Here is a 12326-nt window from a genome sequence, read left to right as displayed (position 1 = left end):
TCTTCATGGAATAGTTTAGAAATCAGAATAATTATCTGTTTGCAATGAAAAAAATCTTGAAAGCTGCCAATAACAGTTCTAGAATACCAGATTTGCCAACTGGGTATGTTAATAACATTAACTTAATAGCTAATGAACTATGAACTAATCATAAAGATTATGAAATGTTCATATATTGCTACTGAGGAAACCAAATATTTTGTGAGAAAAGGGGTATATATTTGATTAATACTTAATTAAATCTCAGGAGTCCAATTACCTGTAAGGGAATTATGGAGAAAACACTATAAAAGGAACTGGAATAGCCAAAAAGAGAACTTTAAAAACATGTCTATACAGAAATACATACCAATCTGCTATGCAACTGAACGTCAATAATTTATCCTACTCATCTAAATATGCATGCCTTTTTCCCAGTGTATTTTAAAGCATTTTATTCCATAGAATCAATTCTTGAGGTTATCCCAAAACCAGAACAGATGGAAGATAATGAGGAAAAAACAGGAAGTCAAAGCATAGTTATAGTTTTTAACACAATTTAGGGATGAACAATTTGTCAGGCTGCACTCTTGACAGAGAATTCACAGGATATGGAAAGCCATTTCTTCACTAGTGCCTACAGCATAACTAATACCAATAATGCTCATTTAAATAATTGATACACTAGGGTCAAATTAACCCAATATCAAGTCTAGACAAAAAAACAAGTCATATTTCTTGATAAATACCTCTTACAAATGCAATTTTGTTTGTAAGAAATCTGGTGATTTAGAAATATTAGCTAGTTCTTGTAGTAAAATTGTAAACTATTGCAATTCATTGACTTGAGATACCCAGTGACAATATAAGCCAGGTGAGAATATTTATTTTCTCTACCTTTACAGAAATGCTACCACTGCCTTCAAACGAGCACTATCATTAAATAAAAATGCACTGAATATATTGAAATTATGTACAAAGGTAGGAACTTAAATATAATTTTAAAGTCCTCTTCCAAAGGTAGTTTACATTCAAAGTACTAATTCCTTTAAAGTCACATCACTCTTGCTTCTTGTTAGCTTCATTCAGTTTTCCAGTTACATCCAGTTTTCCAGAAGAAGGCTTCTTTCCAACCCATGGAAAGTGTATTTCTGACTGTAATATACCCTCACAGGAAGTCAGTAAAACTGCAGAATGCCTTTCATATGATGATTTATTGATTTTTTTTTCTGAGACATTGAGTCTGTGCAGTGTAGTCTCTTCCCTACCAATGCCTCAAGTATTTATATAATACTCCAATTAACTCTGTCATATTCTTTCCATTTTCACAACTGCGTTTTTAATTCTTTACAAAACAGACACCTTTCTTATGTTTCTTATTACTTCTCTGCAAGCAATGACTTTTCTAAAAAAATTGCCTGAAGTTCAAAAAGCTTACTAATTAATTTCTTAAAGGCTCTAACTTGCATATTCAAATCTTCCAAGTGACTCTTCCCTTGATGTAAGACAGTTTTCAATCACTTCTAATCACACATTTTTCTGTTCTTGCTTTTCCCCCTCATCAATTTAAAAAGCAAAGCATACTTGATCTCGTCTACTCTTAATTAAAGGGCCTCTTTCCTTATAGGTTTTTCCTGATAATATCAGAAGTACCTTCTAGTGCTCTAGGCTCCTCCTACACTATCCTCCTACTCTTATGTTCTCTACAGAAAATGCGTGCCTAGTTCTGTAGATTTTTCTTGTCTACTCTCCATTGACAGTACCTTCTGGAAGTCTTCTTTTACCCAAGTAATCTTCTATCAATTATACTTAAAGTGTACAGGTAACAATTTGCATACTTGCATGCATTATATAAATTTGTCTGGTTTGCATATTGAGTTGAAACAGTTCATCATCTACAAACAATGAATCCTCTTCTTATATTATGAACATTTTCTCCCAGGTCATTAAAAGTAAATGTTCCTTGAGATGTACATTGTCTTTACTCAGAAGACTAAGAAAAGTAAGAATTAAATTAAATAAACAAGAATATATAAAGAAGAGGGAGACAACCATGCTGAATGCACATTAGGAGAAAAGCCAACAAATCAATTTGCTTAAAGTAACAAACCATCCAATGAAGAAAGGAACAGTTCTTCATAGCAATTTGCTATAAAGGTGTTCAGACTAACAGGTCACAAAATACACAGGACAGCTTGTCTCTAGCAGCAAATGAATGCTTAAACCAGGAGAAAAGAAAATCCATTCAAAAACCAAATCATGAATCATCTTTTTAACATGTGAAGTTATCTGAAAGTACCCATTTGTCATCCACTATATGACACATAGAAAGACTGTTACTTACCTTAAACATGGATTTATATTTTAAAAAAATATTCTCTTGCTGTTAGGTATTCTTACTCAGAAATATGACATGCTTCCATAATGTCATTGTCATTATTACTTTCTGTCAATCCCAAGAGGCATTAAAACTTCTAAAAATGTAACCAGTACAAATAGTAAAACCTGCCTTATAGCTCCAACTATGTACACATGCTCATAATTTTCCATTTTGACCAGTGGTTTAAAAAACTCTTAGTATTTGTATGTTTGCCTATATGCCCAGACACTGATTGATCTTTTAAGGAATTACAGTTGACCTGGCCAAATGATTTTGAGCCTGGAAGAATATATTAGCTACTCAGTTTTCATCAGAAGAGATATTCTGATGCCATGGTAATTTTGGAACTTTATTTTGAATATTATGTATTATGCATACTCATTTACCATGTCATCTGTGTTTCTTCATCAACCACTGATACCATACTGCAATTCAAAGGTCTTTATCAATTCCTTGTCAAAAGTTATCTCCTTAGGAGTGTCACATAATAGAAACTAGATCAGTGTTCATCACTCTTGTCACTTGATGTGCATGGGGAGAATTTACAATGCCCAAGCACTTTTTAGATTACTCTTCACTGCTAACACCTTGTTCATCTTTCTCTAAGTACTAAGCTTCTTGCATTTCTGTTTAGTCACTTATTTTTCTTCTGATTTGAAATGAGTCATACAATCTGGACCTAGACTTTTTAAAAAAATCAAACTACCCATCAGTTTCCAAGAGCAGTACTTCTTTTTCTAGCAGCTGATTATTTGTTTTCTCAACCTTGTTTGTAATGATTTGTCTGACCTAACTTTACCCAGCTAAATGTTTTTCCCACTATCTTAAACTAGGCATCTCTCATAAGAGTGGGATGAATTCCCAGCTAGACATGCCTGTCTCCCTTTATTACATCTAAAAAGAGCAAAAACAGCTAACAAACTCAGCTAATATGTAGCCTAGAGCAAGTAATTTGAAATGTTAAAATGGAAAGTATACAGCATTAGTTTACCCACTCGTCTCCTTGGAGACATCATGAAAAAATATATATGCTTTAATGCATTCTAGAACTCCACTATGACCTCAAAAGTGAAATTCCCTACAATTCAATCTCCTTCTAAACCCTCTTGGAATTCCCTATCTCTGGAAAGGTGCTTTTGAGTTTGATGATCCATTTTTCTTCTTGTAGAAGCCAGGTACACATTAATTCACTTGGGACATCATCTTTCTTTCTGTGCTTCACAGCTCATTATGTTTGGAGAACCTGAACTGCTACACTTCTTCCACTTATGAAGCCAGTTTTGCTTGTTACTTCCACCCCAGAACTTCCAAAACTCTGTCAGCGGACCCTTGTCATGGGCCATGTTTTAATAATTTGAATTTCTTTAGTCACCTGCATTGTTTATAACTCTCCTTGTTAGTGGTCTCTGCCTTCATTATCAGTTTATGTTGGTTCTGGCAACTGAAGAGTTGCCAACTGGTTACTTTAGTTCTTTTAAATTATTCATATTGATTACTTTGACAAATGTGACGTACATGTCAGCCTGGAAGTGCAGACAAAGCACAGAGAGGGACAAAGCCCTCTGCTTTTATTACAGTGGCTACAAGTAATATTGTAGACCTTTCTACACAGTGCAAGCTCCACAGAACAAAGAATATATATTTCTTTGTGTATCCAGCACCTAATGCACCTTCATGACTATTTTGACAGTATTAATCAATAATCATCTCATGTCTTCTTTAATAGCATCTTATGCACATCTCAGCAAATATGGCTTCTTATTTATTTGAGCAACCTAACAGTTCAGATTTCTCTTTGCCTTCTGGAAAAGTCCTACACCAGCCTCTCACATTTTCTTAAAGAAATAGACTATTTACAGATTTTATTGCCCTTTTCTCCTTAACTGTTATATCTGTTTCTTGCATTTTGAACAAGCTATCAACTCCAAAATGCTAAATTCAATTAAAGTACTAGAAATGTTACATATTTCCTAAAGATGCTTATGCAAAACAAATACAGGGTAAGATCTCAATTCAATGAATTAAACCTCACCTTTGGATCTTCAGGTGCTCAGTTTGATAATTTGATTTTTTATATATAATTAATTAATCATTAACATAGAACTGCATGTAACTGTTTCACAGTCTCTCACTATGTTTACTATCTCTGTCCCCAGGGGCTTTTAATAGCATCAACCATCCCCCTCACCAAGACTTTTTTGGGAGCAGGTCACTTACTTTGTAATACGGTCAATGTTAGCAATTTGCTTCTGGTTCCGGATAATTTCTATCGCTGCCCAAAGGTGCTGGATAGCCTTTGTGTCTGCCTGTCGTCTCTTCGTTAGGCGTGCCATGACCTGTTCACCTGGTCAGCTGCAGCCAAGAAATAAATTAAAAAAAAAAATCACCAAAAGTTAACCAGGAATTATAAAATAAATTACACTAAATATGATTACAAGGAAAAATGCATTGTTGCATAGGTATTCAATTTGTATATAATAACACGTTTTCAAGTGCTTAATGAGCAGTACAAAGCGAAAAAAAATAGTTTACAAGAATCCCTTTCACATCACGTAACTGAAACAGAAGACAAAAGGCAAGGGCAAGGAGTAAAATATATTAAATCAATGGCAAATTTAGTTCATATCTCAGCTCCCTATATTTGGTACAAATGCAAAACTACCCCAGTCTGAAGCTGCCACAGCCTCCTGCATTGCCTGAAGCCCTTAAAAAGGATGAGTGGTACTTGACTACATACACAGCATAAGCACAAATTCTGACACAGAGAAAAAGCTGGACCCACAGTTTAACATCAAACACAGTCCCTGGAGTATTACCTTCATGTTCTTATCATTTACAGCTATTTCAAAAAAGTCCATTCTATGAGGAGAAACCAGAACTATATTTTCATGGATGATAAGTCTTTAAAAAAATATTTTGGAGCAGTTCCATTTTCTCTAACATGCTAAAACCCAACAGGGCCAAAGTGCTTCTGATGGCATTTGCCCATCTAACCAACCCTGAACAGGAACATAATGAGCATCTGGCTTTGTTTACAAATTTTCCAAAAGCTGGAGGCAATGAGTACAGATAAGCCATAAATCGCCTACAGCTCCACTACAGGCACAGAATCCCTTTTTAAAAGCTTAACGATGCATTTTGATCACTAAATAACTTTCTTCCATTGCCACCACTTTCTCAATGAAAAAATGACTGATTTATGAGTGCTACCAAGGTCTATAATTTATTTTAGAGCTCTGTCCTCGGAATGAACCCTGTGGTATGCACACAGATATTTGTAGCTAGCAGAATATTAACTTCAGTAACCCAAAATAATATAAAAAATGCAAAAAACATTTCACCATCTGTGCAATGTTAAAGATGGGAATTTAAGTACTAAAAGTGTCCCTGCTCTCAAATACAGAAAAATGAAATAGATTTGAGTATTCTATCAGTTGCAGCAATGTAATTTTCAAGTCTATGGGACCTACAGGTACTTATCAAAGAGGGCTCTCAAGTTTTAGATCTGATATAAGCTCGGCAGCACTCACTAACTTTACAGATGCAATGACATGAATGGCAACATTCCATTATTAAGGATAAGAAATTATTTAAAAGCATTATACTTTATGCTATGTAGCCCATTTAAAGAAATAAAAAAGGAAAATAAAAAAGATGATGTGAAGAGGTATGTACACGGCCAGGTCCATGAGGCATTCCTGGCTGCAGGAGATATCAGGGAAGGGCAGAGCAGAGCAGCACATGAGAAGATGTGGTGTGGTCACACATCGATCCCACATTTCAGCTTTAGAAATCTCCTCCCTCTGGGGTTTAAAGGAAGGGCAACTAGAGGGATCTCCCAGCAAAAAAAAGGCCAAGAATACAGTTTTGAAGGAAGGATAAGAGGGAATGTGACAGACACACAGCTAAGAGTGACAGCAGTAGATAGCATCGCCTGACAATGATTCAGAGAAAGAAAGTCTCTATTGGGAACAGCAGGAAAAGATACTTCATCCCTGTAAGCTCCTCTGCATTCATTTCACAGAACATTAGGCCATTGCAAGTTGAAAAAAAAAAACCCTGCTAATTTGCTAGAGAAACATATAACTATTTATAGAATTTAATTTTTAAGAGAAATCGAGTAAAGCACAAAATAATTTAGATCTTAACACAAAACGCGACAATCTTTACAGATCGTTTTAGCACAAAACTTCTTTCCTAACACAGACATGACTGAAAGATCATTCTTCTCATGCCAGCTCTCCACAAACCCTCTGTACAAAAGCTGTCAGACTATGATAAGGCAACCAGCAAGCTGGACACGGGGTCTCTTGCACAGCATCACATCCCCATGCGAGGAGCAAGCGTTTGTCCTTCTTGACCCCCATAGCAGCGTGAAACAACAGAGCAGTTCTCAGTTTATTTAGCAATCCCAACTCCTTTAAAAATAGTCCCTATTTCTGGCAGCCCAGCATATGGCTGCCGTGCCAGCGTCGCACCCGGCGCAGGGGACAGCAGGGTTTTCTCTCACAGCCCCGTGACGCCTGTGCCCAAGGGCACAGCACAGGGCAGGGTCCTGGGGAAGCCACCTGCCACCTCTGCCTGGTGCCATGGCATTGCTGTGCAGCCAGAGGGAAGGCTGGCCTTTGGGAATTAGGAATTCCCACTTCTCCAGGGTGGGAGAAGAAGCCCATGCTGGAAGCAGGGAGAGGGAGAGTGAAGGGGCACTGTAACCACGAGCTCCTGAAGCCCTGTGGCTGCCGAGTGGCAATCACTGCTCCCTTTGGAATGGGCTTTCAGAACAAATCTCCAACCAGTCCCTTGCCCCATCTTTATGGTGCTGTGTTGGCCTGAAGCACTCCCAGGCCATGCCCTGACAGCCCTCAGGACAGGCATGCACCTCCCATCCCTGCATCCTGCAGGGATGTCACATCACTTGGCCCCAAAACACACATTACCCCCCAAAACACAACCCATGTGGGTACCCCCTGATGGCTCCCTGCTGGCTGGCCCCTGCTCCCACTGCTGCACACAGTTGCACACAGGCCCCTGCTCCCACTGCTGCACTTCCCCTCTGTTTGTCTGGAAATAACAGCATAGGGACATATATGGGACACAGCAATCACATCTGTTGTATTTCCTTCTTTAAAATTCAAGATACAATAATTTTAGCAGGTGTTCTGCCTTCAAAGAATATATCTTTCACATTCGTAACTTTGGTTTACTATTTAAGGGCACTTTCGTTAAACTCAGGAGTGACACTCTACTACTGAAATAGCAGCTCTTACACACCATACTGCCAAAAATACAAAAATAGGGGTTTTTTTTCCAAAAGCCCAGACTACTTTAGTTTTATTTTAATCTTTTAATTCCATGGTGTAGGAAAAAATATAGTCTTTTTACATTACAGAAAAAGTTTAAGATTGTGGCATATTTCTTGCTGTTCATTGCAGTCACTCTACCTCTACAGTAAAACTAACCACAACAGTCTACTCCCTGCACTCCTGCAAAAATATAAGCAGTTTTTTATATTATTACAATATTTTAAAGGAAACTTGTATCCAACTGTTAATAATTCATACAATGCCTTTGTGTGCTACTTCCAAGCAACAGAAAATCCTCCCAGCATCTCCACAGGAGCAACCGTTTCATGCAAATAGTAGTTTACATTTTAATAGGAGACAGGTTAGAGTCTTAAATCTGTATTTATCACTCCTGATTATTTGCTCATGTGTGGGTTCACACACACACACACAGGAGAGAACAAGCATAAACATGCAGTGCGTGTGAGTATGTGTAAAAATCTATGGCTCAGAGAGGTTAAGTATCAAAAGAGGCTGATTCACCCATGCAGTCTTTTAAAGAAGTTTGAAGTCCAGAGATTCTTTAAAACCACAATAATGGATTGTACATTTACAGATAAATGCTTGAAAATGCTACTCATTCTCCTCTTTTGTTATAGCATTCATTTAAAAATCCTGGAAAGAAAATCTGAAAGCTGAAGTAAACATTCAATTCCTTTGTCTGATTTGCTGGGCACTCGGCTCATTTAGCTGTCCATACAGAATTGTTTGCTCCATGCCACTTCTGTCATGTTTTGTTAGCAAGTTTATGGTAGGATACAGCTTCTGAGAGAAAGGTTGACAAACACAGATGACTGAAAATCTAGGAATTTATGTCAGCAGGATCTGTCTTAGGTTTTGTAGGCATCCATGAGACCTGCGGAATATAAGAAATATCCTCCTAACAGAGAAAGTTTTGTGTGGCTGATGCACCAGCTCACACACTTCCATCACACTCTCACTCACACAGGGCCCAAAGCAAACTATTTATGTTCTCAATTTTCAACTCTCTAACTTTTCCTCATGCACTCTGCTTATGGTTTCACTGTATTTTGTATTTTGAATCCCTCTTTAATGTCCTAAACACATTTTGAAAAGTATACCACTTTACTGTGTGCAGCTTTCCTCAAGAGCCAAATGCTACCCACACTTCTCACAGGCAGGCTCAACAACGTGTGCTTTATCTCGTGAACACAGGAGATAACACACACAGCAGGGCTTATCTTCCCCAGGTCCCCAGCGCAGCCTCACTGCACGTGGCAGCGGTGGCACCGCAGTGGCAAGGCAGACACTGTCACAACAACAAGGCCACCAGTCATCAGCACACACTTGGCTGAACCAAACGCTGTGCAGCTGTCTGCTGCAGCAGTGCTGGATATGGAAATCTGAACTGCAAGTCAAAATAAACAAAAATCACCTTGCAGCACGTCAAGGAATTCAGCCCAAGGAACCTCCTGACCTGCTGCTTGCATCCGATTTAGCAGATACTACCAAGTACTCAGTTTAGCTAGAAACTCTCCCTGCACACAGAAAAAACTCAAAGGTAGTCAAATCCTGCCACGTGGTAGCTGTTAAACACCACTGTCCAAGCAAAGTAGGATGCTTCTGAAAACTTCACCAGGAATGTGGACCTTGCACTGAAGCAGACGGCGTTGCAGCTGGGTGCTGCTGCTCTGATGGGAGCTGCTAATTAAGAGCTGACAAGTATTAGCTTGTTAAACCTTGTGTTTGTGCTTCACTCTGAGTGAGGCTACCTGTGGTGCTCAGCCCTTCCAGTGCAAAGTCAAACAGGTTAAACTCCATCCCTGCTATCAGCCACCACTTCTGGGACTTCGTGTGCACTTAATTGCAATGGAAAGAAGGTTTAAGGAGTTGATCCTTGCCACTGCTCAGCTACTGGTTTGCTGCCTTTTGGCCTCATAGCCCTGTGAGGGGCTATTGCTGTGGTTTCTTCCACAATGCACAGTGAAAGATTTTAGGCTCAAAAGCAGGAAGAAGCTAGGCTCAGTGCTAGTTTTTGTGGCTTTCATGCTGAGTTTGGGTGGTTTGGGAACTTAAACACAGGCTCAATTTCATATTTATGAGTACTTTATAATATGGGGTCTAGTGTTTCTTAAAGTGTAACTCTTTATAGTAGGTATAAAACTGTATATATGAGCAGTACAAAGAGTTCCAAATGTCTAGCTTTATTCTTGTACTAAATAGGAGTCTACCATTAAAATACAGATTTGCAAATTGATGCAGAGTTTAGGTCCCTGGACTTCATACAGATCTCCATTACACTGTGAACTTCTGCAAGCTTAAAATTTAGTTTACAATTTAAACTGCTGTTAAATCATATCCTTCATCACCGCTGTAGTGGGAGTGTGAACTCTTAGTCTTCCCCTCCTACAGCAATTGTGATTAAAAGTGGCAATTATTCTATTTTTACATAGGAAAGGTACAGGTGAAAATGTCTTGACTGAGCAGCAACATAGGTCATGCATGGGGCAAAACCAAGAGATTGTTTAATTTCATGTCTGCCTTCCATAGCTGGTGATCCAAAAATATGGGGAGAAGCTGCTAGGGTGAGGACAAAGCTTTTGGTACGTGAAAATCCCTATTTTGCTTACCTTTTATTTGTCTTCATGAGTGTCCAGGATTATAGGCATAACCAAAGATTTGCTGGGCACCTGGTAGCAGGACACTCTATTTTGTAAGACTGAGGGTTATCAGAAATAAAGATTTTGCATACAAAGTAATTTTCAAATGTTGAAGATTAAGCAAGTGGTTTGGTATATTAGATATTTATTTTGGACTTAATCCCAATCCACTAAAATCAACAAATGCCTTTCTGCTGACTTTCCAGGGTTGTGGAGTAAACTTTCAATTGCTGTCTGATTGCCACATCCTCACAATGAAAAACTCAGGGATGTGTTGAGTGATGTTAGTGAAACTGAAAGATGTAACAAAGGCGTGTGACAGAAATAGGCAAAATTTCGTTGTTAATGAAACTAAACTCAGTAAATTAGAGTATAAATTAATAAAAGTTACTGGATTCTTTGGGGTTTTTTGGTTTTGTTTCTTGGTTGGTTTTTGGGTTTTTTTTAATTAGGAGAGCAGTTCAGGCTGTAATGCTATCATTTTGGAAGTTATTAAAACACAGATTTTTGCATGTTGAATGCATGTCGTTCCTAATGAAAATCTTTTTATTTCACTGTTAGCTTAAGGTCTACACAGTCTATTCAAAAGAGGAAAGTTTATTAGCATAATTATACTAAATATTTCCCATGCTCAAGTACAATATCCCTGCTGATCTGTGCAGTTCCACCTTTTGCATTTCCCAAATGCAAGATTTCTAACCTTGATGTCATGCAACTTTTTGAGTGAGGTTTTGCATAGCCCCCTGAAGTGCAGTACAGACACAAACAGGACTGCATGAATATAAAACTGTAATGTTTTGCTTCATTCTCCCGGCAATTAATTTAATTTTTTCCCCAACTCCTGTACACAGAATACATGAAAGCTTTTGCTTTTACCTTGTGCCATTTCAGGATGGCAGTGAGCCACCGTAGAAATCTGAGCCAAGGACATTACAGAATTAAAGGTCCCAAGAATACTTTTACTATACATATGTGCAAGGTCTATTTTAATCCCTGATACTGCATTTATTTCATTTGTATTGTATTCCATTCATAATGATTAAGTAAGTGTCCTTCACTGGGGCTAAGGCACACAGCAGCTGAATGTTAAGCTCAGACATTTTGAATCATCAGTATACAAATGGTAGAAGTCTTTATTTTTCTTTTGAAGCCAAACTTGGACTTTCCTGTTTAATTAACTCTGTTAGAGAGAACTTGACACAAATGTTGAGGTGCCATCCCAAAAGACAATTTCTAAAAGTGTAAGTGCAAACAGAGTATAACAAAATCTGATATGAAGCATCAACACAAGATGCTGAGAAAGACTGAATAATAGCCATAGACTTCAAACAAAGGCTGTCCAAGGGGTCTGGTAGGCTATCAAATACAAATATATGTACAGGACTAAAATGCATTCTGCTGCCTCTCCAGCCAATCCCAGTCTGGAATTTCAGAGACAACAGCAAATGCCAACCTAATATTTGAAAGAAACTATCCTTTGTTCCTGTCTGGCAGAAATCACTGAATAAAACTTTATCTAGTAATGCAAGTTTGGAAAAAAGAAAAGCATAGCTGCCAAAGAAAGTAATGTAGTTGAAAGAGCAGAAAGCAAAAAGTCAAAGCTGGAACCAGCAATGTAGCTACACCAGCTTCTTACAAATTAATTTTTTGGTGACGGTCATCATGTGTTACTCTTGGTTTTGTGCCTAGGTAAGCTGAAGCTCATAATATATTTTTTGCTTTGGATCTGTGTTAAGAGAAGGCTCTACACTGATCTTGTAAAACAAGCAGTATTTTCCTTAATATTTCAACTTTTAATTGGTATTCAATGCATAGAGAGTTAGTTTTTATAGCCAGTAAGAAAATTAACAGTTACATAGGAACATCAAGAACCACAAAAGTTTCTGGTTTACTGAGAAAATAATGTTTCAAAGCAGTTCTGGGAAGGTTTAGACTGGACATTAGGAGGCACCACCTGCAGGGTGGTCAAACACTGGAACAGGCTTTCTAGAGAGGTGCCTCAAG

The 12326-nt window shown here is 38.0% G+C and overlaps 1 protein-coding gene across 6 annotated transcripts in view; it reads right to left on the bottom strand.

Moving 5' to 3' along the window:
• ZMYND11 (zinc finger MYND-type containing 11) overlaps positions 1-12326 on the bottom strand; it is a 104926-nt gene that overhangs the window by 56385 nt on the left and 36215 nt on the right. For all 6 annotated transcript variants that reach the window (XM_064387829.1, XM_064388218.1, XM_064388079.1 and 3 more), the window contains exon 2: positions 4577-4711. In XM_064387829.1, coding sequence (XP_064243899.1) covers positions 4577-4692 — 116 coding nt within the window. In that variant the 5' untranslated portion in view covers positions 4693-4711. The remainder of the gene's footprint in view (positions 1-4576; positions 4712-12326) is intronic.

This window comes from Passer domesticus, chromosome 1 (genome assembly GCF_036417665.1).
Source record: "Passer domesticus isolate bPasDom1 chromosome 1, bPasDom1.hap1, whole genome shotgun sequence".
NCBI lineage: Eukaryota > Metazoa > Chordata > Aves > Passeriformes > Passeridae > Passer > Passer domesticus.
Note: the sequence above shows the minus strand (reverse complement) of the source record. Positions and strands in the feature narration are given on the sequence as shown.